Raw genomic sequence first — 27,925 nt, 5'->3', positions numbered from 1 at the left:
TGGCTGTACCTCTTTTCTTTCAAAGACAGAAGATGTTTATCATCTGCTCTACTTTAGGTCCCCAGCTGAGTTGCCTAGCAGAGAGGATCCTCTCTCTAGAGGAAACGGGATGGGAGAGGGGAAAAACCATTCACTAGTCTTGGAGCTAGAAGAGCAGGGAACTAAACTTGGTTCTACCATTAGTTAGCAGATGCAGAACTTGGACCAGGATATTTCTTTTCTTTTGTCTTTAGTACTTATTTTATTTACTTGTTTGGCTGCACCAGGTCTTAGTTGCGACATGCAGGATATTGGTTATGGCATGTGAAAGCTTAGTTGTCGTGTGTGGGATCTAGTTCCCTAACCAAGGATCGAACCTGGGCCCATTGCATTGGGAGTGTAGAGTCTTATTAGCCACTGAACCATCAGCAAGAGTCCCTGGACCAATTCATTTCTAAAGATCTTTCCAGCTTGGGGGAAAAAAATCTGTGAGATAAGAATTTTTCAACCCAGGGGAGAATTTACAAGAATGAATGGTAGTTTGCTACAACTCCTGTGTGTTTGCTAAGCCTCTCTTGCCCTGTAACCCTGGAAGAACTGGCCCTGTTCTTAATAGCCTCAACTCAAAGGCTCATGAGAGACCAGAGTGGTTTGAGAACAAATGTGGGCTTCAGACATGCTAGAGTTGTCTGGTCTGAAGCAGTGGGTAAATGTGGATGTCAGAAGAATCCCACTTGGCAATGACCCCCCGCCCCACCCTGCTCCAGGAACTGTGTAAAGGAAGTCCAGGCTGCTCTAGCTGGGGGTAGGAAGCCCCAATCAGGACTAGCGCTAGCTGATCACATTTGCAAAGCAGTCACTGATTATATTTTGTGCAGGTTCAGTGACTGGCAATCTCCTAGATGCTTGTCAACCACAGGGATAATCCCAATTCAGCCTTTTCAAATTGAGGATACTTAGTCCTGGCCAGGAAAATGGCTTGTTCAGTGTCACATATTAGTAGCAGGGCAGAGATTAAAACTCACTGCTGATTCCCTCGGTTGCTCTTTTCATTACATCATCCTGTCACCTTTGCCATAATCCTGCTACCTTTACCATCCCTAGAACTACCATATACTCCCTCCATTTTTGTCTTCCTATCTTACAGACCTCATTGGTTATTCTTTTAAGGTCAGTGTTCCTATGTGCAGGGCAGTGCCTCGCACGTAATAGGCCTTTATCAGATGTTAGTGGATGAGTGAATGAACTTACCCAAGTCTTCCTAACTCATTCAGGGACTTCTTTCTCCATAATAACTTTCTCCATGTCGATTGCAATCTATTGAGCTGATTTTGAATGTTCGCAATATGTGTTACAACCGTGACATCTGCTCAAAGGGGCAGGAAGAACTACAAGGAGTGCTTCTTAAAAACAACCACTAGCCAGACTTCAGTTGCCTTACACTCACCTAAATTCACTGTCAGCAGCTTCACTGGTTCCCCGCCTCTCGACTCTCTTCACCTCAGATCCATCCTGCAAATCAATTAACAGCCTAGTTCATCTTCCTAAACGCTACTTACGCCAAATACCCATCACACAGCAACACCCAGTGGCCCCGCAGGGCCTGCTAGATGTGCACTGCACCCCTCAACCTGTCTTCAGGCCCCTTGTGATTCACCATCATTTTTCTCTTTCCTGCCTGCCCCACTTTTCTTCCAGTCTCTTCCTGTCTTCGCCTGACTCTTTCCTAATTCATCCAGATTTACATTTGTGTCTTATTCTACCAGTGTGACTATAAATTCCTTTTCCTTTTTTAAGTTTACTTATTTATTTGTTTTTGGCTGCACTGGGTCTTCATTGTTGTGTGGGCTCTCATTGCTGTGGCTTCTCTCATTGTAGAGCATGGTTTCTAGGCTTTGTAGGGCTCCAGTAATTGTGACCCATGGGCTTAATTGCTCCAGGGCATGTGGGATCTTCCTGGACCAGGGAAGACACATGTCCCCTGCATTGGCAGACGGATTCTTAACCACTGGACCACCTGGGAAGCCCTATAAATTTTTTAAGTACTAGGATCATGGGCATCCTTGAGTAACCTCCTTAGTGGGCAGTGCAGAGCATGGCACATTATAAGTATACAGGAAATGCTTCTTGATTTGATTTAATTTAACAAGTAATTTTGTTGCATGGTAAGGGGCTTCAAGGGGAAGAAAAGACTGAAGTAAAGATAATCCTTTTAAAAACTAACAAGTGTATTGAGATATCTGTGCTAGGTAAAGTATATTCTGAATCACATTTTCTTGATACATTTTCCTCAGCTACTCCCCTGACCCCTTCTCATCTGGCAGGGTTGCAGAGCAGAGTGATACACATGGAGGCCTGGGGCTTCCCAATCTCCCTTCCTACAGTGCCCAGATCCCCTGCACCATCAGGTGTTCTCTCAGTGCCTACTCTGTGTTGGGACCACATGGCCTTATTTTCCAGGAACTTACAGTGGAGTTTCCATCAAACATCCCTGGTTCTGTCCTTGAGTAGTTCTTCACATCACTGCTGGCCAGCTGTTAGCAACAGCAGGCTCCCAGCCCATCCCCATATCTGTACACCACACACAGGCACTTCTCATCTTAGGGATCTTGAATGACAGGATTGGAGTAATAGCACTAAATTACTATCTAGCATCCTGTGTGTTTTGTTGTGCTTATTGTGAGCCCTCCTCCCTTCCTAGAATGTCAGCTCCAGGAGTTCAGAAATCGTGTCTTATTTATTGCTGTCACCTCAGCTCCTAGAACAGTGCTTGGGTACATGGTTAGCACAAATATACATTTATTGAATGATGAAGGTATTGTTGAATTTTTTTTTCCTTGAGGTCCAGCAACATTATTAATTTGTATGGCTCTGTTAAGGATTGTTTTCACGTAGTATTTATCCACTCATTCATTTATTTGGTCTTTAACCACATGCTAATCTCTAAATGCTGTTGGTAGAGAGTATATTATAGAGAAATGATCTTACAGGGTTTACAATCTAGTCTCTGCCAAGAAGAGAAATGAAGTTGAATCTTTCATAGGTTAATTCCCAAACTCAATAGATAAACAAGTAAGATAGAGTTCACCTGGTTTTTGTTGCTTTATGTTCTGTTTTTGCCACAGACTTTACCTAGAGAAGCTGGCCCAGGGCAGGGTTGAGCGTGCTGACAGGATGGTGCAGGAAGCTAGGCAGCCCCCAGTGCCGAAGGGAAGGACGGAGCCTGTCAGGCCCTGGGCTCATGGCGGAGTGGTTCGGGCTTGTCACCTCCTGTCCAAGGCAGTGCCATAGACTTGGAGAGCGCTTGGGCTCAGGTCCTGCCTGCTATGTGTCCCTGGGCACGGTCTTAATCTATGTGCCTCCGTTTTCTCTCTGTAGAATAGGAGTAGCTGTGTTACCTGCCTCACCTTCCAGCAGTGTGGAGGGTGAACGAGTCACCACACAGGAGACTTTCTGAACAGTGCCTGGGACTGAGATAGGTGTTTGATGCTATAAACTTTATTACTTAACTGTTAAGCATTTTTTTTTCTCATGCAATAATCTAAAAAGAAAAAAGGCAATTTTGCATAGTTTGAATGGAAAAACAGAGACTCAGAGATCTGTCTTTCTGAGTCACAAGGAGGGAAATGGAGCTTTTGGGCCCAGAATTTACTTAGACTTCAGAGCATTTCTTAGGTTTGAGTGGGGCTTGAATACTAGAGAGAGAGCATCTCTTAAACAGATAATAGCATTCCAGCATTTGTTTTTCTTTTATAAAATGCCTATCCTTTTAAGAATGTTGTATGGGAAAAGGGAAAAAGAATTACCTTAAGAGATGGGGTTGCAGAGCTTATAAGGCTAAGTGTCCTTCCATTGTCAGGGGGTATTTGGACGTCATTCTTTGCCTCACCCATGGATCCCTCATTACTTGAGCATGATTAATCATATCACTCCTCCTCAGAATCCAGGCTCAGCCATTCCCAGGATACTCCTGAAATTAATGAAATTATTCGCTCAGTCATGTCTGACTCTTTGCGACCCCATGGACTGTAGCCTACCAGGCTCCTCTGTCCATGGGATTTTCCAGGCGATAGTCCTGGAGTGGATTGCCATTTCCTTCTCCAGGGGATTTTCCCAACCCAGGGATTGAACCTGGGTCTCCTGCATTGTAGACAGACACTTTACCATCTGAGCCACCAGGGAGTCAAGGTTCTATAAGCTACCAGCTGAACAGCACATCTGTTTTGAGCCTTAAAAAAATGTTGGACTAGGAGTCAGAACACCTTGTTTCTGTGAACATCTTGAGCGTTTATGAGCTGAGCGATAATTAGGCAAGTCATCTGACCTCTCTGAGCCTTTGTTTCCTCATCTCTACAACAGGGAACAACTTCTTTCTCAGATTACCACAGAGTCAGTATTTTGGAAGTTGTATGGTGCTGAACAGTAAGCAGTAAGGAAAAAACAGTGACAGATAAGCATTCTGTGATCCAAACAGAACAATGGAAATGTCCACTTTTCTGTTTGGGACTGTGGACTTTGGTCTGACTTCCTCTGCCCTGCTTGGGTCACCAGTTAACATGTATGATTCAGTTAATTAGGGTTGCCTGTCTCTTTCGTTCCCCATTCCTGCATAGAAGGAGAATTCATGACTGATAAAAGGGATAGGAATCTCAATATCAGGAAGGGACTAGATTTTGGATCTTCTGAAAAACCATTGTGGTCCAGGTAACATGATGTCTGTCTTGGAGTCGCTGAGTGGGAACAGACTCTGGCTGGGGCCTGTGAGCCCAGTGTTGCCTTTAGGTCCTCTATTTGTTTAGATCCTCAGCACCCAGGGCAAGTGAAGAGTGCCCAGGCTCTGTTAGCAAAGAGCTCTTGAACTTTTTAAGTATCCATCTTCAGCTGTTTGGCTTGTATGTCTATGCACTTGAGATGGCCAGCATTGATGGGGGGAACAAGCATCCTCTGGTTTTCCACTGTCCCCAGTCTGCCTAAATTTAATAGAAGAACATTAAAAAAGCTAAGTTGTGCCTGCAGCTTTTCTGCACTTACAGATGGCAGTCATGAGGTCCAAGGGGCAATTGGGAGCCTGCAAGTGTCTCTGGAAACCCCATGTGTCCATATCTTCTTGCTGACTCAAATCAGATCTCATGGTTTCAGGTAGAATGCAGAGAACCCAGAAGAATGACAATCACTGACCCATAGTGAACAGATTAGTGAGAGAAAGGGACCCGGGCTCCTCGGCCCTGGTGTGCTATACTGCTGCTCCGTTGGAGACGCCTGCAGGCTCAAGCTAAATACACATCTTGCTCGTATTACATCTTGTCCAAGTAAGATTTTCCATTACCCCAACATAAGAGACGTTGAGGGCACCGTGACTGCTAAAACCCTGCAAGACTGGTTGTCTGTGCTTAGTGCCGCCAGGGTCAGCAAGTCAGCAGCCGAGGATTGCATGTAACAGTTGCATTCTTTTTCTCAGCTGGCACTCAGTGAGGTCTGATTCTGTGCAAGTCTCACCTTCTGCTCCACATTCACTTGATAATCAAATCCTGTTGATCTTGCTGGACTTTTTCCTCTTTATTCCTTTTGTCACTTACATTAATTCAGTTTCTTACCAACTTTCACCTGAGCCAGTGCAGCAGCCTCCTGGTATTCCTGCCTCCAACCCTTCCCCAGGTATATGGTTTGTACTTGCCAGGTTACTTCTCAAAAACAAATCTATGCAGGGGCTTCCCTGGTGGTCCAGTGGTTAAGAATCTGCCTGCCAGGCGCAGGGGACACTGTTTCGATCCCTGGTGCAGGAAGATGTCACATGCCTTGTGTGCCACAAGTACTGAGCCCCCAAGCTGCAACTACTGAAGCCTGACCACCTAGAGCCCATGCTCCGCCACAAGTGAAGCAACTGCAAGGAGAAGCCCGTGCACCGCAATGAAGAGTAGCCGCCACTCCCTGCAGCTAGAGAAAGCCCATGCACAACAAAGACGAAGTGCAGCCAAAAATAAAAACAAATTAATTAAAAACACAAAAAGAACAAGGAAACCCCAATCTATCCAATAGCACAGGGAACTATATTCAATATCTTGTAATAACGTAAAATGGAAAAAGAATCAGAAAAAGAATTAAATATAATTATCCATATTTATATATGTACGAGTCACTTTGCTGTACACCTGAAACTAACACAGCTTTGTAAATCAACTATACTTCAATAAAACAACAATAACAACAGATCTCTCCATGCAGCTTCCCTGTGCTTAGAACTCTTCTTTGTCTTTTCTTCATGTGGCATTCAGGGCCATCTGCAGTCAGACATAAACTGCCTTTCCAGCTCTGCCTTCTTCTTCCCATCATGAGCTCTTTGTTATAGATTTTCCTCTGAGGATGCTGTAGTTGTTCAGCTCTCTGTGACTTTACACATGCTATTCTTTTGGTCTGAAAAGTACAGATCCCTCTTCATGCTTTAATACCCAGTGTAATAAATATTATTTCATCTCTGAAGTCTTTGAGTCCCCAGACTCACCATTGCCATTTTTAACCTACGGTATGCTGTTCCAGTCATTTGTTGTCACATAAGATTACAGATTTCTTGAGGACAGGTACTGGGTTTTACCTGGTTTCATCTTATACACCCAGCATGCCTAAAATATGATAGGCACTCAGTATATACTTATCAAACATGTTGAAGGTGATGAAGAATTCTGCATTCAGACAGCTTATGGTCTAGCAAGGAATATAAATTGCTTCATGACACTACAGCTCAGAATCAAGAAATACCATGAGAGGTTTTAATGAATACATATACATGGTTAAGTCACAGATTGAAATACTTGTGTGGGAAGAACCACTTGGAGTTATCTTTTATTGTGGTCATTTTAACCACTCATAGGTATACAATTTATTGGCATTAAATACAGTCACAATGTTGGGTAACCATCACCACTGTCTATCTAGCCCCCAAATTTCTTCATCATTCCTAGTAAAAACTCCATGCCCATTAAGTAAGTCCCCCATTTCCACTCTGCCCAGGTTGTGGTAACCTCTTCTACTTTCTGTCTCTATGAATTTCCCTGTCTTGGGTACCTCCTATGGGGGAATGATACATTATTTGTCCTTCTGTGTCTGATTTATTTCACTAGGCATGATGTTTTCAAGGTTCGTCCATTGAAACTGGAGCCTATTATATAGAGTGAAGTAAGCCAGACAGAAAAACACCAATACAGTATACTAACACATATGTATGAAATTTAGAAAGATGGTAACGATAACCCTATATGCAAGACAGCAAAAGAGACACAGATGTATAGAACAGTCTTTTAGACTCTGTGGGAGAAGGCGAGGGTGGGATGATCTGAGAGAAAAGCATTTAAACATGTATATTATCATATATGAAACAGATCTCCAGTCCAGGTTTGATGCCTGAGACAGGGTGCTCAGGGCTGGTACACTGGGATTACACAGAGGGATGGGATTGGGAGGGAGGTGAGAGGGGGGTTCAGGATGGGGAACACATGTAAACCCATGGCTGATTCATATCACTGTATGGCAGAAACCACTACAAAATTATAAAGTAATTAGCCTCCAACTAAAATAAAGAAATTAAAAAGAAAAAAACAAGATTCATCCATATTATAGCGTATATCAAAATTTTATTCCTTTTTATGTCTGAGTAATATTCCATTGTAGGTATATACCCTTTTTGTCTATCCATTCATCTGTTGATAAACACTTTGTTTGCATCTGTTGTAAATAATGTAAATAGTGTAGCTAGTGTAAATAATGTTGATACGAACATTGGTATACAAATATCTGTTGCAGTCTCAAGTCTTAGTTCTTTTGGATATATAGTGAGGAGTGGAATTACTGAGTCATAGGGTAGTTCTATGTTTAACCTTTTGAGAAATCACCAAACTATTTTGCATAACACCTGTACCATTTTACATTCCCACCAGTAATGCATGAAAGTTCAAATTTTCCTGCATCCTCATCAATGCTTGTTGTTTTTCTTTTTAAAAAATTATAGCCATCCTAGTAGGTGTAAATGGAATTATCCTTTGTTTATGCTTTAGATAATTGTCTTGATAACTGGTTTTAACTTGCTTATTGGCCATCAGTGACCACTGAAAAATTAAACAGTTTTCACTTTCCAAATCTTGTATTTAATGACAGAAAACCAATGCGTTAGCACTTGTTTGCAGAGCATAAGTCCTTTCTTCAATTTGGAAATATAAGCAGAAAAGCACTTCTTCGAAAGTTTCCGAATTACTCTTCTATAGCACTTGTGATAGAGCAGGTAGGGATCAAAGGCCTGTTAATGTTTAATCTGTTCACATCACAGAGTTAATCAGCTATTATCTTGTTAGCATGAGAAGGAAAAACTTCAGTCGCCCACTTGATGTTTTCTTACCCTGGTAACCACAAAATTCTTTCTCTGAATTTCAATCACAAACTCCTTTTTACTTCAAACTGTTTGTGTATGCATTTTGATTCAAGCAGATGGTACTAATAGAACTAAAAGTGGTCTTGAAACTTGTTTCAGTGGAAGAGATTGCTTTGAGAGAGGTATGGCGTTTCAGAGGTGATGTGAAAACAGACTGAAAGAACAGGAGTTGGACGTCCTCAAGCTAGAGTAGAATTGTGTTTGAAAACCACGAAAGCAGCAGCAGCATGTATCAGAGTTGTTCAACGCCTTCCCAAATCTTCGTACTCAGGAAATCATCTTAAGATTGGTAAAGTGCCTGGGCATCAATAATATAAGAGGTAATCATGACAGGAAGTACTATACTGATTCATTTTAGAGACATGTGCTGAGCAGTGTGGCCATCTTTGCCCTCAGGGAGTTTGCAGTCTAAGGCAATGAATGGGTGGGGGGACAACTTGTAAACAGATTATTAAAATAATACAGTAAGTCTTCCTGATAAAAATATTAACAGAAAACAGTAATTTTTTTCTATAAAGTGGGGACAGTAACACCCCCTTTTTAGGATTATTGTGAAGATTAAAGAAATAACGCATACAAAGTTTTTAATACAGTTGCTGGCACATGGCAAGCATTCAGCAAATGTTAGCTAATGGTATTATTATGGAGAGGTTTCATTGAGTTGATGAATGAGCACGCAACAGAGACCACAGCTAATTTAAACAAGCAAGGGATTACTGGGGGCTAACTAAGGCTCATAGGATGGAAAGGACAGTTTAAGGACCGGCCTCAGGTAGGAAAGATACAAGGGAGTCAGGGATCCTAGTGTTAGCAATAGGGAGTTAGTATCCTCTTTGGGATGATCCAGCTTTAGCTGTCTTTTTATCTTTGGATGTTTCTAGACAGAAACAACAGTCTGATTAGATTAGCTTAGATTCTGGGCCCGTCTCTGTCTGTGATGAGGAAACAAAGTTCTGGGATCAGCGGCCTACTAGCTCATGGAGTGGGAGAGGAGTAGGAAGGCCCCAGGGAAGGGATACAGAAAGAATGAGTGATGTCCATTCAGGTAGTATCAGATACTTCCAGGATCCGCTGATCCATTGAGGCTGATGATATAAGCCATGAGGCCAACCTGCGGAATAGCCTCTTGAGTATTTCTGTTGGCCATAGAATCGACTGTCCTGCCTTGTGACCGGTGCCAACGCAGTGTGATCATTCCTATCTGACATTCTTCACTGAAATTTATCTGGTTTCCTCATGTTTATTCTTAAGTACTGTAGCTAAAACAAAAGACTTGACTATTACAATAATAGAGGAAGGAAAACTTTCGGAGCTTTGCAGACTGCATTTCTTTTGATATATTCAGTTATGATTATCCCTATCACACTTCTCAGTTCATGATCAGGAATTTGCTCTGGGTCTTAATTATGACTCCATAGTCAGACCCTCCTTCATCCTGTTATTTTGTCCTAGATGTGCTACTGTGCATTTGACCTTGTTGAGTCTCGTCTTGTTTCTAAGATGATTTTTCAACACTTCAGTCATTTCCATTTTACTTTTGTTTTCCAAAGTACTGAAATTAGCAGTTGGAGCTTTTTGCTTATGTGATTCTCCATTTCCGATATGACTCATCAGATACAGAAAGGTGTGATAACTGGAGAGAAGACGCTAGATTTAGGTACCAGCTGTCTGAGATAAAAGTTCCAGCCCTGACTGCTAACACAAAAGCAGGGTGTGACTTTGGGGCAAGTTACTTAACATCTTTGAGCTTCTGTTTCCTTGTTTATAGATTCAGGATAACAATCAGTCTATGAGATCTTGGAGGGCAAGGTTATTATGGTTGTGAGGCGCAAATAAGATCATACACATGGAAACATTGTCAAATCGAATGTGATGTATGTTCATCATTGCTGCCTCCACTATCATAATTATGAGCAGTACAGAGAGGGCCCACCCCGCCCCCGAATTGTTTCCTTTAGGATGTCGTGCTATCAGTGCTGTTGTTAAAAGAGCCACTCTTTGAAGCCGGTGTTGATACCGCTATCAATATGCATGAGATGTGTTCAGAAACTTCAGAAATTAGAGATTATGGCTATCTCCCTCTCACCTTGTATGTCTTGACATGGAAGAAAATTAACTTGGCGTGATAGTTTGATCTTCCCAGGACCTTACTGTACCCCATCAGCTTCTTTTCAGGGTGATTACGGGCTTGCGGATGTGTTTGAATGCCTTGTCAAGAGAGTAAATGACTAACTTCCACAGACAGCCATCTCTTGCTTTGCTGTTTTCCAAGCCTGAGGAAAAGGCTCCTGTACTTTGTAACCATTCAGAATTTCATATTGAGAAATTCACAGCTTTGTTTTTTAGAACATTATCAAGCTATACAGATCTTGAGTATTCAGATCCCAAGCAGTAAAACTGGGACTTTCAAAACATACAAATAAATAATAAGGAAAAATATTTTTAAAGGCATTTCAGTGTAGCAAGCTTCTCTTTGTGCATTAAACGTTTGAAATTATTTATTAAGATGAGATGTAAGGATTATCTCATGCCATGTTTAAGTTGGTTTTTCATCACAACTGGCACATGTTATACTCAAATGTTCACATTTTCTTTAAAAAAAAGGAAAAGAAAATGTCCATCTTTTATGATTTTTCCTTTTCTTCTTGGTCTTAACACAGTTTTCCCTGGACCTACTGAATGCACACACAACACACAGAGTTGTATTTGTTGGGTTTTGTGATCATTGCTAAAAGATCTTCGGTAGACCTTTCATTTATAATGCAAGTGAGTTACATGCACACGTGTATTTGGTCTCTCCATGTGCCCTTCTGTTTTCACTGTTGCTGTGTATTTCTCATAATACTGCACAGTGAACTCATTTCTAACATTACACTGGCTGATGTTCAGTGCACATTAGCCTGTTGCCACGAAATAACTATAGCCTGTGGTGTTGACATTGCAGTGTTGGTGTTGTCATTACTAATCCCTAGAAAGACAACTGAGACTTGACTCGCTATCTTTTGTGCTGCATTATAGCCTTACATTGAATTTGATACTTATGCTTCAGTCAGCAGTTCTAGGCACCCTTTATCATTCTTTCATTCTAATAAATTCTTATTAGCCTGCTCCTGTTAGCAGCTTTGCCTCAGTAGCCTTAACGTTTATTATTACCTTCACGCTCATCAGTTCTTGTGTTGCCCTTGCTGACTTTCTTTCATTCTCTTCTCCTGCACCATAATTATACCTTTGTCCCCAGTTTACCCAGGAATGGGGCTTAGCTTTTACTGGAGACGTCTGATGTTTTAATATTAGTAATTGGCCACTGATCACCCATCTGGTAGCCCACTCCTAGCTACCTTTGTAATTGGGAATATCTGAGTTGTTTTTACCCACAACTATAGCGGCACTGGTGGTAAAGAACTTGCTTGATAGTGCAGGAGACACGAGACATGGGATTTATCCCTGGGGCAAGAAGATCCTCTGGAAGAGGATTTAAAATGGCAAACCTGCTCCAGTATTTTGGTTGAAAAATTCAGTGGACAAGAGGAGCCCAGCAGGCTACACTCCATGGGGTTGCAGAGTCAGACACAACCAAGTGACTGAGCACACACACAACGCCCACACGTAGGAGCTTTTAGCCCTGCCTCCACTGATAACCTGAGACGCAGGCCACATGGAAGGGCAGCCACATTGTTTATGGTGTTTGTTCCAGCATAGGTAAGCATCGAAGTCGAACTGCCCTGTATTCTAATCCTGACCCACTATTTCCTAGCTGTATAACCTTAACCTTCCCAGATAACAGTTTCCTCTTCTCTAAAGTGGGGATAGTTAATAGCACCTATCTCAGTCACTGGGAAAGATTTAGTGAGCTTATGTGTATGAAGCTCTTAGCGTGGTTCTTGGCACGTGGTAAATAGTGAATTATGGGGACTGTTTCTGAGACACTTTTGTGGCACCTGTAGACTGGGGAGAGAGGAGGCTTTTTAGAAGACATCATTTGTAAGCTAAGTCTTAGAGGATAAGAAGGACTTAGCATCCCTGTGGATAAAGAAAGGAGGATTCCTGGCAGCAGTATGCTTGAGACCCAGGAGAGAACATGACATGTTTGTGGAAATTGCACATTGTTTACTCTGACAGAGGGTGAGATAGAAGTAGGGAGACGGGAGGAGGTGAGGCAGGAAAGACGACCAAGAACTAGGAACACTAGGAACCTTACAGAGCTCACGGAAGAGTTTCAGCTTGATCTTCCATCAGCCCCTCCATCATCAGTTCCTCCGTTAAGGAGCCACATAAATGTCTTTAAGAGTAGCGACAGGGAAAAGGGGAAAGAGGGCAGCAAACTGGCCTCAGACGAACTGGCATCTCTTTAAAGCAAATATTCCTCCTTGAGAATACTACATTAATTAAGCATGTGCCTTGCAAGATTCATTATTGCTCTACTTGTGCTCCCTGTTGGTTGTCTCATTCATTAATCTGCTGATTAGTAGCCCTGAACTCCTGTCCCCCGCGCCCCCCACCATTTTTGCACTGCCTTTTTAATGCACTGTGCTGCCCCCCGGGACGCAGACTCCAGCCCGTCCCTGGCCCGCGCGTGTTTGTTTTCTTTGCCCCTTGTGCCTGCCTCTGCTGTAACATTTGTAGTATGTGTTAAGTAATCCTTAAGGTAACGTTTTTATTATGTCATAAAAAGTGCACGGCAAATATATTATAACTCATGGACTTTGTTTAAAAATGAACGGATAATTTATTGAGTGTGTTACATGAGCCTCGCTCCCCTCCCCATTTCAGCTGAGACTTGCTGCTCATTTAGCCTAGCCTCCTATCGAGTGCTCCCACCCTGTGACATGCTAGGAAAGCAGACCCATGGTTGGCTAGAAGTGACATCATAGTTTATGTACTCAATAAAAATTTAATTAAGTCATTACAGGAATTGCAGTCATCATTTAACCCTCTGATTTCTTCTGTTTCGTTTATTATTAAACATTCAGTAATAGCAGTCACCAAATCCTGATGGCTTATAAAATATCTGCATGAATTTTAATAGCTTAAATAAATGGGAAAATATGAGTAACTGATATAAAAGGAACCTTTTCCTTGTGGTGGTGCTATATGTATGGGTTTTTATAAAAAAGCAAAGCATTATGGAAAGGAGAAGCGTTTAATAAGAGAACAACCCAGCATTAGCTGGGGAGAGTTTCTCATCTGATTTGTCTATGTATTCATGGGCAGGGTGCTCCATATGGAATTATCTGGCAGTGAGGACCTGCACACCAGCAGACAAAAGCTTAAGTGAGGGAATAAGATCCCAGCAGAGGTCCTGTGTGTTGTCTGTGCTCAGTTGCTCAGTCAGGTCTGACTCTCTGTGACCCCATGGACTGTAGCCCGCCAGGCTCCTCTCTCCATGGAATTCTCCAGGCAAGAATACTGGAGTGGGTTGCTATTGCCTTCTCCAGGGAATCTTCCCGACCCAGGGATTGAACCCACATCTGCGTTGGCAGGCGGAGTCATCACTGCCGAGCCACCTGGGAAGCCTCAGCAGAGATTCACCAGAGGGAATACCCAGCCCCCTTGGGCTGCTAGGCTGGTTAGAAGGGCCCTGAAGGGCGAGTCCAGTAGTTCAGGAAGCTGCTGTCACTTACCCTCACCTGTTGCCTGCAGATCATGTGTCTGCGTTGATGGAGCTTCCACCCTCTTCCAGGAAGGGCCCCTTTCATGATCTAATCCTGCTTCAGTGATGAGATCTAAAAACCATTCCTAGCTATGGCAGCTTGCCACCTCTCAGCTGGAGGTGAGGGGAAAGGCAGCTTATAGGTCACCAGAGTTAGAGAACCAGGAGGTAGAGGATCCTTGCTTATAAGGAATTGGACTGCTCCTCTCCATTCCTTCTGGGCAATAGTGGGCCAGAACTCAGGTGCATCCCAAGAGGAGAAAGGATGCTGTATGTAAATGAGCCTTATTGGAAAGCAGGAATTGAAATTTGCATGTTAATGTGTTGGTGATCTCTGGAAATGCCTTGCACATGGTGAAGTTAGTTCTAATCTTGGCTCTGAGACTAAGTTGATGTGGTACTTGGGGGGCGGCGTCCCTTCCCCTTTGGGGTCTCAGTTCACCATTTCCTCAAAGGGATGAGCAAGGTGACGTCTGAGGGCCCTTCCAGCTCTAAAGCTGACTGGTTTGATGTAGCACACAAGCCAGCTCTGCTGAGCAGGTCAGTGAATGTTTACCTCGGACATTTGCTGCCTTTGTGCTCGACATCTCTGACATCATCCCTTGTGGCCCTGATTCTTTTTTTTTTTAAGATTTTTTTTGATGTGGACCATTTTTAAAGTCTTTATTTACTTTGTTACAACATTGGCTTCTGTTTTATGTTTTGGTTTCTGGCTGCGAGGCTTGTGGGATCTTAGCTCCCTAACCAGGGATCAAACCTGCACCCCCTGCATTGGAAGGCAAAGTCTTAACCACTGGACCCTCAGGGGTGTCCCACTCTGGTTCTTGCACAGTTAGAATGACTCATACGGGAGGAGGGAGAGGAGCCCCTCAGCAGGAGGATGGATTGTAGTCCCACCATCTCCTTGCAGAAGGAAGTAACTCAAGCTCTGGCCTGTTTCTTGATTCTACCTTAGCCCATAGTGGAAGATGGCACAGTAAGAAGTTCAGCAGTTCTGAAATCTCTGAAACACGGAAGGTACTCAGGAGCAATAAAGGGAAGCAGACAGAAGGATGTGACTGGATAGAACACACTCTGTGTGGCACTCAGGCCTTGTGAGGATTTAGTCCTCAGCATGCCAGCCCTAAACCCTGCTCTGGCCAGGCACTAGCCTAGGTGTCGGGGGTGTTGAGATTCATCAGACGGAGTTCCTCATGGCCTTTGGGCTGCTCGAAAACTAGTGGGACAGGTTGGTGCCCTAGGGGACAGGTGTGTCTCCAGGAGAAGTGTGGACAGAGAGCTCTGGGAACACAAAAGACGGACGGCTGTTTTGGCCTGGGTGAAGGTGGGGTGGGAAAGGTCATGGGTTGCACCACTGGCTGCGTCCAGTCTCACATTTTCCAGTCTTGAGTCTCACAATTCTCTCTCTCTCTTTTTGAAAACTGTCCATGACTATAAAGTATTGGAGCTGGTTTTAGTTTTATATAAACAAACCAGAAGGAATTACTCATAATTCCTTGCATTTGCAGAGCACTTTGCAGCTTACCAAGGCTTTCAGCATACATCGTGGAATAAATGAATGAGTGAACAGATGAATGAAGTACATGCTAGTTCATTTGCTCTACAAACCAGTCCTCTGTGTAGGGCATTTCAAAGACAAGGACATAGATAGGTTGCTTGACTTGCCCAAGATCGCATCCTAGGTATACAGCAGAATTATGACTTGAACCCAGGTTTTCTGACTAACTCCAGATCCTTTCAGTACTCCTTTCTGCCCTTCTTCAGAGACTAGTGATAAACCACAGGATGAAATCATTCAGTATTTGATTTATGACCCAAAATAAAATCATCTTCCCGGAGGCAGGAACCTGGTGGAATGTCAGGCACATGGACTTGGGATTCAGACTGACCTGGATACTTCATCACTACTTTGCTGTGGGATCTAGAGCACGTCACCTCACCTATCTGAGTCTCAGTTTTCTGTGTCTATAAAGGCATGATGATAGCACATCTACCTCTCTGAGCTCCAGTGGCAGAAGAGATGGTGTCCGTAAAGCACATGGCCCATAACAGGTGCTCAGTAAATGGAGAAGATGATGGTGGGCAACGGTCACAGTTGTTAAGCACAAACCTTATTCTCCATATAAAATTCCACATGACAGGGTTGTTTCTGAAACTTGTCCATTTAAATAGTCAACGAGCCCTTTCTATGTATTACGTTTGACACCAAGTTTTCTGCTGGGATGCCAGAGAGGAATGAAACATGGACCCCTTTCCCTAAGCATATTCCTGGAGGTCAGATTCCCAGAGTCAAAGTTTTATCCTGTTTAAGAGGTTTCGTGAACTGCACTCTGGGTTCCTCAGGCTCACCTGGCTGTTCCTGAGAGGAGTTCTACCTGAGGCTCCACAGTCTCACTGACATTGCGTTTCTGGAACAGTCCGTTCACATGAACAGTCTCACTAGTTCAGCCCATCCTGTTCTCCCCTCCTCTTCACAGCCTCAGGGGCTCGCCTTTCTCCTCAGCATCTCACTCACAGCCCGGCCTCTCTTCCTCCTCTTCCCACCTCTGGCCACTTCATTTGTGCTTTTGCTGCATCAGACTCCTTTCTGTTCCTGCCCTTTCGTCCTCCCTCATTTTCTTTCCTGCCCCTGCACCTTGTACAGCTTATTCCCTGTGTCTCGAATGTCCTCTTTCCTACCCCCAGCTCTCTCGTCAGACTACTCTTCCTCTGAGGTCCAGTTAAACATCGCCTCCTTAGAGAACTTCCCGGCAGCACCACCACCCCCGCCCCAAGCAGAGACCATTTGTACTAAAGTTTACTTATTGCTCCCCACTTTGGGATTAGAATTGGAGGTAACATGTTGCAGTGTGGTTTTTTTTTTTTTTTTTTTTAATTAATACAGGTCTGTTTTTACTAGACAATGTGCTTCTCCAGTCAAGAAGCCGTTTCTTTTTCTTTGTGTTCATAGGATCCAGCACAGAGCCTGACATGTAGTTGGGGCTTAGTTCATAAAACTGAGTACTGCTTTGTATAATTCGGGACCAAAGTCTAAAAGAAGTTGTCAAATTGGGGAGAATCCTGACAGAGCAGAGAAATAGGAGGATGGGGTGGGAGTTTGACCTGTCAGGGCCTTCTTTCTTGGTTCTGCTGTCCGTGTCAGTCAGGAGCCAAAAATCATACTTTATGGTTTTTTTCCTTTCTTTTATACTTTTGTTTTTGCCATTTTGTTTCTGTAGGTTAATCCCTATATCCTGAAGAAGAACATGATGCTTATGACAAATAACTTCTATGCCGCAATCTTAGGATATGATGAGGTAAGATGGTTTACCAAGCCTTGGACAGAACAGTGACCTCCCCCAACAAAGGCTGTCGATGAGAACTTCTGAAAGAAGCTTCAGGGGCCGTCGTCACTGCCTGCCATTATTTTACTGTTTTACTTAGTATTTTACTATTTCCTCACCTTCATTGACTCAGCAACCAGAATGAGTGCGCCCAGCAGTTTGCCTGGTACTTGAGAAAGCACGCACTACGTAGTATGGCCAGATCATTCAACTAGCTGGCGTTTATTGAGTGCCTGTGGGGTGCTGGATGGAGGGACACAGGCAGGTCGGTCAATATCTCAGCCCCAGATGCTCCAGAGAGAGGAAGGCATGCCCACATCAGCAGCATGGTCTGCCAGACAAGTCACACGCTTTTGGGGGCTTCAGTTATAAAAGCAGTACGCACTCATTTAAAAATTCATGAAACTCTGCCTAAATGGTTGAAATAGAAAATAGAAGGCCCCTTTTCTCGCCTGCCCAGCTCCCTGTCCCAGAGGAAAACCTTGTTAAGAGTTTATTGGGTGTCCTTACAGATGTTACCTGTACATACACAAGCACCTATGGATTTGTTTTCTTTATGCAAATGAAAGTTATACTACGCTCACCATTCTGTAACTTGCTTTTTTTTAACTGAGCAGTATATCTTGGATGTCCTACCTAATGACATTTAGATCTGTCTCATTTTTTATTGCAAAATTTACATAACATAAAATTTACCATTTTAAAGTGTACATTTTAGTGGCATTGAGTATATTCACGTTTGAGCAGCCATGACCACTAGCCATCTCCAGGATTTTCTCTTATCTTCCCAAATGGAAACTCTGTGCCCAGTAAATAGTAAATACTATTCTCCTATTCTCCGCTCCTCCCCTGGGCCACAGTCTACTTCCAGGGTCCTCCAGGGCCAGAGTTCGTTGGCTTCCTCTCAGTTCCTCTAGACCTAGGCATCTCAGTTTCTCGAAGGATGCTTTTTTTGTGTCGTGAGGGAAAACAAGTCACTATTCTAGTAGACTGTGGAAAAACTGTTAGGCAAACTAATTTTTGCCTTCTAGGCACCCATTTTTTTCCTGCTTCCTCCCTCAGACCAGTCTCCCATTTGTCTTCAGCTTACTAGCATTGTGGTGGGAAGAGGGCTGAAGTGGGGCTCACTGATCTATTCAGCCTCTTGTATTGTGCTCCTGCTCTGTGCCAGCCACCACATCCTGACTCGAGCTGGTCAGCACCATCCCGTGACCTCACATTAACCACTTTCGCTCGAGAACCTCTGAGCGCACTTATCTTCCCAGCCAGGGTAACAATTTCTTCCCGGCATACAGTTTCCACCTGGTCATCAGAGCCAGGTGTGGCAAGAAGCTCTTGACAGTCTGAACCAGTCACATTGCTATCATTGTTAACCTGAGTCTGAATCATCCTGTTCCTCGTAGTTGATTATAGATTTGCCCCTTCCCAGCCATCTCACCCATCGCCGAGGCTGCCTGTCTGTGGCAGGCCCTGGCTCCCGGGGCTTTTGCTGTCCTGTGCTCTGGGCTCGTTTTCTAAGTCCTCATAATACTCGCTCCCACTCCTGTTCCCTCTCATGTAGCACATATGAGTTGCTGCCAGCAGCACTCCGGCATGTGCCCAGGGCACTTCAGACACAGGCAGGCTGTTGTGTTAGCAAATAGCTTGGAGAACGGTGATGTGCCCGAGCTTGTTCTTGGCTCCTGTCCCCCATATGCCGGAAGAAGCTGGTTTTCCCGACTCAGCCATTGTGCCAGGACAGTCTCTTAAGCTGTGGAATTGTGGGGGGTGTTTAGCAAGGGGGCATTTGAGACAGGTGAACAGTTTTTCCTTCAAACTGCCCGTACCCGCTACTGGCCCCAGCCCTTCCTGGCCCCAGCCCTAAAGCCAAACCTCAGGCACCACAGTGCCCCGGGGGCCTGACCACAGCAGGACCTCGAATACGTGATCCTGGCCCTTTGTGTAGTGTCCTTACCGCTTACAGAGCCTTCCATGACCATTGTCTCTTAATTCTCACAACTCTGTGGCACAGGTGTTACTTGGCTCATTCAGGTTATGAGAAACCAGGGCTCAGGAAGGGCTAGTGGCTTTCCAAAGGACACACAGCTGCCGAGTGACGGAGCTGCCATTTGAATTCAGGCAGTCCAGTCCCCAGATCCCACTGTTGTTTCAGTTCTGTTCACAGCTCCATGTCAAAGCCTAATCTTCATATCACACTTCACAAAATGCCTTTATGTTCTGTCTTATAATTCAAAGATGCTATAAGTAGGGCAGCAATTTTAGTCTCTATTTAACAGATGGGAAAGTTGAGACTTGGGTTTAGTAAATTGCCCACCATCTCTGAGCTGGGAACTGACAGGGCCAGGACATGATCTGGCCTTCTAGCTGACTTCCAAGGCCCAGTCAGCACTTCCTCTGGTTCCACATGCTGCCTTAGCACCTGGACAGAACAGCTTCTCAGGGCCTGTCCCTCAGTCACCCTTGCCCAGGAAGCAGGACCCTCCCCTCTCCTTCCTCAGAGCTCTAAGCTAGAACATGGCCCTAGTCCATGATGCAGGCCTCTGTGATATTTGGGCTTCCCAACAGTGTGCTTTCTGCTGTGCCAGGACAGCCGATGGTAGGCACACACAGGTTCTGAGCACTCCCCTGTGGCCCATGGCAGTCCTGCCAGACAGCCTGTTCCTCTGCTTTGGAGGAGGCCAGGCCACCCCAGAGCTGGGTGACAGTGAGGCCAAGGTGCCAGGCTCCCATCCCCAAAGACCTAGTTGCTGTGCAGATGTGTGTCCTTGGACCAGGAGAGCAAAACACGTAACACTCTGTTCTTAAGAGAAAGTATACACTCACAATATGCTGACCCCATTCCTTGTGGACGGCACCAGAACTACTGCTGCTCCCATCTCTCCTCTCGGGTGTTGGCTGGGCCTGGCGATGCTGTAGGCAGCTGTGGCCAGGAGGGCCCATCAGACATGACCACATCTCTGCTTCCACCTTTTTATCCAGCCGCTTGGCTCCTCTGGGTCCCACTTTCCTCCTCTATTGAATGAAGGGGGCAGGCCACATGCCCTCTCAGACCCCTCCCAGCTCTGCCACGCACTTGCCCTGTTTCTGTGTCACGTCCTCTGAGCTGATCCTAGGGTTGCCCGCGTCTTCACGATATCCCCAGCTTCTGTCTCCTGGCTCTGCCGTTCGCCCCAAAAGACCAGTTGTGCTGTGTGTTCCAGGGGATCCTTTCAGATGACCGTGGGCTGGCGGCCGCCCTCTGGAGAACCTTCTTCAACCAGAAATGCGAAGACCCTCGACAACTTGAATTGTTGGTAGAGTATGTGAGGAAACAGGTGAGCAGCCCCTCCCCTCCCCTCCAGGGCCCTTCCTGAGGTCTGTGGCTGCTGGAGTTCAGAGGGTCATGAGAGGCTGAGTTCCCAGACTCCAGTGTGAGGGAGTTCTAACCAAATCACGTCAGCAGCGGGCATAGACAAAGAGCACCTTCTGGGAGACACAGAGGTTTTCGAGGCAGAAGCCCGATGTGTCTCTCTTTGCCTGGCAAAGCAATAAAGCTCTCCTTTTCTACTTCACTGACCCCCTCCCCAGAAAAAAAAGAGCCCCTTCTTTGGATCCAGTCATGAGCTAGGTCAGGGGGCGGGGAGTAGGAACAGAAGAACAAGGGCAGAGTGGCCTGCTGCTTTCATAAACCTGCAGTTGTTGATTCACTGCACACTCGGCTGTCTGCCGTGTGCCAGTGCTATGCTGGATCCTGGGCGCACACAGTCCACTTGTAAGGCCACAGCACGGGGTGCAGAGCAGCTCCCCTGTGTACCCACTTTGAACCCCTGGCTTCTAGCAGGATTGGGCTCCAGGCAGCATCCCATGATCCTTTCCCCACTGGGTGCTGCTACCTGTCGTCAAGCAGGGTCCCCCCGCTTCATCCCTCACTCCTCTGGCTTGCCCAGGGCTCTCAAAGCTTCTAAGAGAGAGCTCTCGAGTGAGGACTGCTTAACTACACAGTTTTCCTTGAGCCCAGGGAGAATTCACTCCTGTTCTCTCTGCCCCCCTAATTCTGTATTGATGAGAAATCCATATGTTAGGGACGAGGGAGCTGAGTGGCAGGCAAGAGGCACATGTAGGCTTTTCCAGGGTCGTCCAGTGAGTCAGGCTGCACAGCTGAGTGATTCATACGGCCACTAGAGGCTCAGCTGCTCCAGACAGCTCATCAGCTCAGCCTGTCCCATGAGTCACACCTTTGCTTTGTAGGCCTGGCTCCTGGACCTGAAGGGGCCTCACCTCACAGTCATTCCCTTATTCACCTGTGTCCATGGCCTTCAAGCCTCCAACAGCCAGGAAAGGGAAGGCCAGGCTCTGGCTCCGAGGAGAAGACAGGGTCAGCTGGGTGATTACTGGAAAAACTACATACTAGGGCTCTTCAGACCCAGAGGGTAGAGAACCCCAGAAGCCAGGACTTCTGTTTGACCGTTCTTCAGATCTGCCAGAGCCGGGAAGAAGGCAGTGTGGCCAGAGGACCCCACCCACAGAGAACTCTGAGGCTCACACTGTTGACTGGACCCGCCCTCAGACAGGAGCAGCAATTGGCAAAGCAAATGCTATGTTTTCTGAGAGACCAGCCCAACTTTTCCATTGGCTGCGGTGGGCTTGTGCCAGGGGCCACAGCAAGGGCACAGCTGGGACCTCTCTGAGGGCCCTGAAGGAAGGGACTGCCACACCAGTGCCCCCGTAAGAAGTCCCCTGGTGCCCGGATGAGAGGCAGGCAGTAGGAAAGCAGTGAAGGAACTCTTGGGCAAGCAGTGAGCTTTGGTGGGGACCCAGTTCTGTCAGCAAAGCTTTTGAGCACCTATTGTGCCAGCCACTCTGTTGAGAGCGCAGAAATTACTAAGACCCAGTCCTGCCCTCAAGGATCCAGCTCATGATTTGACAAGCCAGTCAGGCACAAGGCTCCCCTGGAATAAGTCAGTCTGTGATGTATGCAGGCAGGAACAGAGTGCTGTGAAAGGCTGAAGAAAGGAGGGACTAAGTCTGAGCGAGTGAATCAGGGAAGACCAGGAGGCTGGTCCTGGCCGTGATGCCAGTTGGTCTGGTAGATCACCCGAGACGCAATCAGAGATTAAATTGAGAGTTTCTACCCAGGAGATGGGCAAAGTGGTGGCATTAAGGACAGAATGGAGTAATTGAAAAGAAGAGTGGGTTTTAGGGAAGATAACAGTGTCGGTTGATCTCTGCCCTGGAAGACAGCAGAGCAGATCTGGAGATTGGAGATCCAGGCGTGAGGTATATATGACAGGGTGAGCACGAGGGTCCGAAGGCTAAAAACGAAGCAGCAGGAGTGGAGGGTCTCTTGGGATAGGGAGTTGGATCTGAGGCAAAGGTGAGGTTCCTGACTCCTGCCACCTCTCCTTGCCCCCCAGTTGCCTTCTCACCTCCACAGTGGAACCTCATCTTTTGAATCCAGTGCTGACTCCTGCCCTGATCCAGCCCTTGCCCTGGAGTTTGCCTGTCTCCTGTAAAGCATTTCTCTTCTCCTTACTAGGAGGAGCTTGGGAATCCTTCCAGAGGAGGCCTCTATCACCCAAGGCCTGGCCACTCGTTAGAGCCCCTGCCTCTTGCCAACTGCCCGACCACCCCTCCCTGCAGCTGTACATGTTCTCTGTCAGTGTCCCATCTCCACATTGTTCAGGGGGATAACCCCCCCTGAGCCATCCTAGAGGGGTGAAGCTGGCGCCCACTAACCCTGCGGTGAGAGCCTACTCGAGGAGAGTAGAAGCATCCTTTTAAGTTCCAGTAACTAGCAGTTACTGACTTCCCTGGTGGCTCAGTGGTAAAGAATCTGCCTGCCAATGCAGGAGATGTGGGTTCAATCCCTGGGTCGAGAAGATCCTGTGGAGGAAGAAATGGCAACCCACTCTAGTATTCTTGCCTGGGAAATCCTATGGACAGAGGAACCTGGTGGGCTGCAGTCCATGGGGTCACGAAAGAGTTGGACACAACTTAGCAACTAAAGAACAAACTAGCGGTGTGCTTACTAAGACCTGTGGGGTACACATCACTATTTATGTGTCCCTTTCTCAGACAAGGGAACTTAAATTAACAGACACACACACACACACATCACTATTTATGGGCCCCTTTCTCAGACAAGAGAAATTAACAGACACATACACAAACACACCAAGGACATGTCTCCCCCAGCACACACTCCATGGAAAGTCCTTGCAGTTCAGAAAGTCAGTGCTTGTGTGTCAGACATGTGTCCATTCAGAAGTACAGCGGGGAATTCCCTAAGGCCTGAGAAAGCTTCCTTAAGGACTTGTTTCCTCAAACCCCCTTAAATGAAATAATCTGGGCAATCAGAGACCTCCCCCGATCCCTGGGCTCGGGAGCTGGGATAGTCAGAAGCCCCTCCTGCCCCAACCCTGTCCTCTCCTTTGGGAGGCTCGTTCCTTCCACCACCTCACGCGCCACCTCATGTCTGTCCTGCTCTTGTGACTTTCTCGTCTGGTTGCAGATACAGTACCTGGACTCCATGAATGGTGAGGATCTGCTTCTGACAGGGGAGGTGAGCTGGCGCCCTCTAGTGGAGAAGAATCCTCAGAGCATCCTGAAGCCTCATTCCCCAACTTATAACGACGAGGGTCTTTGATGGGCTGGTCCCTCCGAACAGCTGGCCAGCTAGCTTTGAGGAACTGCCAGAAGAGAGGTGCCTGTTTGGCTCAGGATCCTGCAGGAAGTGGCCTGAACTGACCTTTGAACAGCATCTGTCAAATACCTGGCCCCATTTGTGTTGATTTTCCTCTTAGTACGCCCAGGAGTCTGATAGGGTGGGGTACAGTGCTGAGAGAACCCTTAGCCCTTCTAAGGTGTCCTCTCCCTCAAGAGAAGCCCTGAGCAGGAGCTCCCTGCACACGCTCCCCAAGTGCCCTCCAGAAACCGTGTAATTGACCACAGAAGGGAAAGGGTAGGTTCGATAGGGGACAGCTGCCTCCCCCCAAGGACCCACCGTGGCCTAGAAGCAGTGAGTAATGCTGCTGAATCAGGCTGGGTAACCACACGCTGTCCTCCAGCTTTGAGCCGTGGGCTTGAGTTGGCCATTAAAAGACCCAGAGACGTCTCTCTGCCATGGTTCTTCTTTATTCCCAGGTTTTTTAGAAACACACCTGAGGTGGCGGAGGCCATGAGTTGAGAAGCAGTGCCAGCTCAGAGACAGGAGCAAGGGAAGTTCGGGTGGGGTGGGGTCTCTGCCGCTGCTTCTGTCTCCAGTTCACAGAAATGTCACTGTTCTTTCCTGCTGACCCCGTCCTCGGGGACCCAGGAGGCCTGTCTGGCCAGGGGGCTTGTCACATCCTGAGGCCTCAAGACAGTTCCCTTTGTCACACAACGCCCCCACTGGACTGGGGTAGAGTCATGCTGTCTTTCCTCCCTTGGCTCCCCTTACATGAGATACTGGGGGGAAGAGAATGCTTCCTGGCTTCATCGCACCACCCCAGTACCCCGCTCCGTGCTCAGCCTACCACCCGCTTCCTAGCTTCCGGAGCACGTGCTGCAGAGCCCTCGTGGTCTGAGCCCCTGAGGACTAGTCTCCTCCCCCTGAGTGTGGGTCATCTTTGGGGGGATTTTCTTTAAATTGAAGAAGGGGGTGGAGAACCATATTGTCCCTCCCTCCCCCCACCCCCATCAAACTTCCTTCATTTAACTTGCTATAAAATGAGTCATATAAAGAAACTCTATATGGATGAGGTATATCCCACTTCTGTGAAAACATTACAAATCAAACGGCCTTCTCTGAGTTTATTTAAGATGCTTTTGTTGCACACGGAGCTCCAGAGTGAAGCCTCCTCTGTGTGTGTGAGATAATAACACCTTGTAACTCATTACAGCTGGGCACTATTTACATAAACCAGAGCCGAGCCAGGCAGGAATTTGCTGATTAATTTATTTTTAATGGAGTGAAGTATACCATGCACCAAAATAAACTTTACTGTGTGTACCTAACTGCTCCTGGAATGGATGGAAAAATTAATGGAACAGATTTTGGCTCCCAACTCTACACATTAATTTATATATAAAAGTTATTTGAGCCTTAACCCATTTGCTGCCCAGGGCAGCTCCCTAACCACAGAGCCCAGCCCACAGCCCCGGTTCAGCTACCGGGCTTGCTTTAGAATCATGGAATCTCTGATTTGGAAGGAACATTAGTGGTCATTTAGTTCAGCCCTGGTCCACAACTGGACTCCCTTTCTCAACATCCCTGTTGGCCTGTGTCCATACGGGCCCTCTGTGAATGCCTCCAGCAGCAGATGGTCTCCACCTGCAGGGCCAAGTCCTGTATCCACAAGATGAGTAATCATTAAACACTGCAACTTGTAATTCAGAGCCATGTTTCAAAAAGCCATGTCGATCTGTCACGTCTGTGATGTTTCCAAAGCCCTCGCTTCCTGGCCATGGGCATCTTGGAGGCTGCCAGGCTCTTCTTATTTTTGTGAGTCTCTAGCCCATTTCACCCCACTCCAGTACTCTAGCCTGGAAAACCCCATGGATGGAAGAGCCTGGTGGGCTGCAGTCCATGGGGTTGCTAAGAGTCGGACACGACTGAGCAACTTCACTTTCACTTTTCACTTTCATCCTTTGGAGAAGGAAATGGCAACCCACTCCAGTGTTCTTGCCTGGAGAATCCCAGGGACGGGGGAGCCTGGTGGGCTGCTGTCTATGGGGTTGCACAGAGTTGGACACGACTGAAGTGACTTAGCAGCAGCAGCAGCCCATTTCTTCTCTGAGCAAACTGAACCACTTGGGGCAACCCTGTATGTTTTCTCTGCCTGGAATCCTCTCCCCTCTTCTGTCTATAGAAATCCACATATCCCCATGCCACCTCTCCTGTCCACCCCAGGCAGTATCCTCCAGTGGAACTATTTTTTTACATACCCACCCTCCACCCTGCACTGTGAGCCCCTTGAGAGTGGGCGCTGGTGTTTGGATCAGTCCTCTTTGTTTCTCCAGCATCCAGCAGCATGCCCGGACCTTAGTAGGCATCAGGGTGATATTTGATAAATGAAAGAAGGAATCAATGACTAAATCACCAAACAGGAGCCCCTTTCTGGACTGTTCTCAGTCTGTATTACAGTTCAGCTTATTTTAACAGTTCAGTATGAAGTGCCTCCCTTTGCCTTCAAATAAGAATGAAAGCCAAACATTCTTTCTATAGCTAAATGCTTTTCTATTGCAGATTGTTATACAGAACAAGTGAGAGATGTGGTTTCTTGCCATCAGGGATATTGCTCTCTAGGAATAATTTTTTCTTTTATTTGTATTCTGTATACTTCCAGACCTGGGTTGGGAAGATTCCTTGAGGAAGGGAATGGCAACCAATTCCAGTATTCTTGCTTGGAGAATTCCATGGACAGAAGAGCCTGGCGGACTACAGTCTATAGGGTCATAAAGAGTCAGACACGACTGAGTGACTTAACACTTTTGCATACTTCCAGAAAAGATAACAGCAGATTAAGAGATAACAGGTGTAAAAACTGCAAAACAAAGTTTAAAAGATAAGATACAAGTATTGGGAGGGGAAAAAAATCATGTTAACACATGACTTTTGGGGCAGTCTATCAGTTGTCTCAAGCAGTCCTGTTAAATAGGTATTCTCCTCTTCCTGGTCTTTCTCCTGTTTACGCAAGAGAGGGGACTATGGCTCAGAGAGGCCTGGAAGGCTACCCAGCCCTCATCTTCAGCCCCGGGGCTCTCGCTCTCTTCCCACCCAACACTGCCTCCCGCAGGTCAGTGAGGAAACCTGCAATTGAGGATAAAACCTTCCTCTGGAACTTCCTGGTTGTCCAGTGGTTAAGAATCCGCCTGCCAATGCAGGAGACACGGGTTCGATCCCTGATCTGTGAAGTTCCCACATGCGGTGGGCAACTTAAGCCTGTGTGTCACAACTACTGAGCCTGTGTTCTAGAGTCCGTGTTCTGCGATAAGAGGAGCCACCTCAGTGAGAAGTCTGGGTACCGCCAACAATGAGCAACCCAAGTCATGCAACCAGGGGAAGTCTGCGTGCAGCAGTGAAGACCAAGCACAACCAAAAATAATTTAAAAAGAAACAAACCTTGCTCTGGGCTCCCTAGAAGCCAACAGCAGAAGTGAGGCCGGCCGAAGATTGTATAGTTCCCACTGTCACATAAAAGGAATTACGCTTATTAATCAGAAAAAACAAATGTTTTCCTTAATCTCAGAGAACAGTGTAGGGTTTTTAAATGAGAAACCCTGAACAGTGTAGCAAATAGTTCCCCTAAGCTTTCAGTATTGCCTAAAAATTTAAACATTGCAAGTATTGCTTTCTTACATCAAACTATGATTAAAGCCCAGCCCACCCTTCAGCCAGTATTTTTCGTGTTTCTGTTCTGTGCCAGACGCTGCTTGGTATTTTCACTTAGTATCTCATTTGATCCTCTGACAATTCTGTGAGGTAAGTATTACCTATAAGCTCGTCTGAACTGCTGAGGAGGACTGCAGCTTGGAGAGGTCCGAATTCATCCTGCATGTGGACTCAGGCGGTCTGACGCTCAAGTGCAATGCTTTGAG

At 46.1% G+C, this 27,925-nt stretch overlaps 1 protein-coding gene across 2 annotated transcripts in view; it reads left to right on the top strand.

Annotated features, from left to right (window-relative positions):
• UQCC1 (ubiquinol-cytochrome c reductase complex assembly factor 1) overlaps nt 1-27,925 on the top strand; it is a 96,427-nt gene extending 68,502 nt beyond the window's left edge. Inside the window, exons 8-11 of one of the 2 annotated variants that reach the window (XM_070381637.1) lie at nt 17,264-17,341; nt 20,569-20,682; nt 23,859-23,909; nt 26,674-27,925. In XM_070381637.1, coding sequence (XP_070237738.1) covers nt 17,264-17,341; nt 20,569-20,682; nt 23,859-23,909; nt 26,674-26,697 — 267 coding nt within the window. In that variant the 3' untranslated portion in view covers nt 26,698-27,925. Of the gene's footprint in view, nt 1-17,263; nt 17,342-20,568; nt 20,683-23,858; nt 25,343-26,673 lie in introns of those variants that run through there. The other variant, XM_005900418.2, reaches the window with a different exon arrangement.

This window comes from Bos mutus, chromosome 13 (assembly GCF_027580195.1).
Source record: "Bos mutus isolate GX-2022 chromosome 13, NWIPB_WYAK_1.1, whole genome shotgun sequence".
In the NCBI taxonomy this organism is placed as follows: Eukaryota; Metazoa; Chordata; class Mammalia; order Artiodactyla; family Bovidae; genus Bos; species Bos mutus.
The sequence above is the reverse complement of the archived record's forward strand: the minus strand, read 5'-3'. Positions and strand labels throughout refer to the sequence as shown.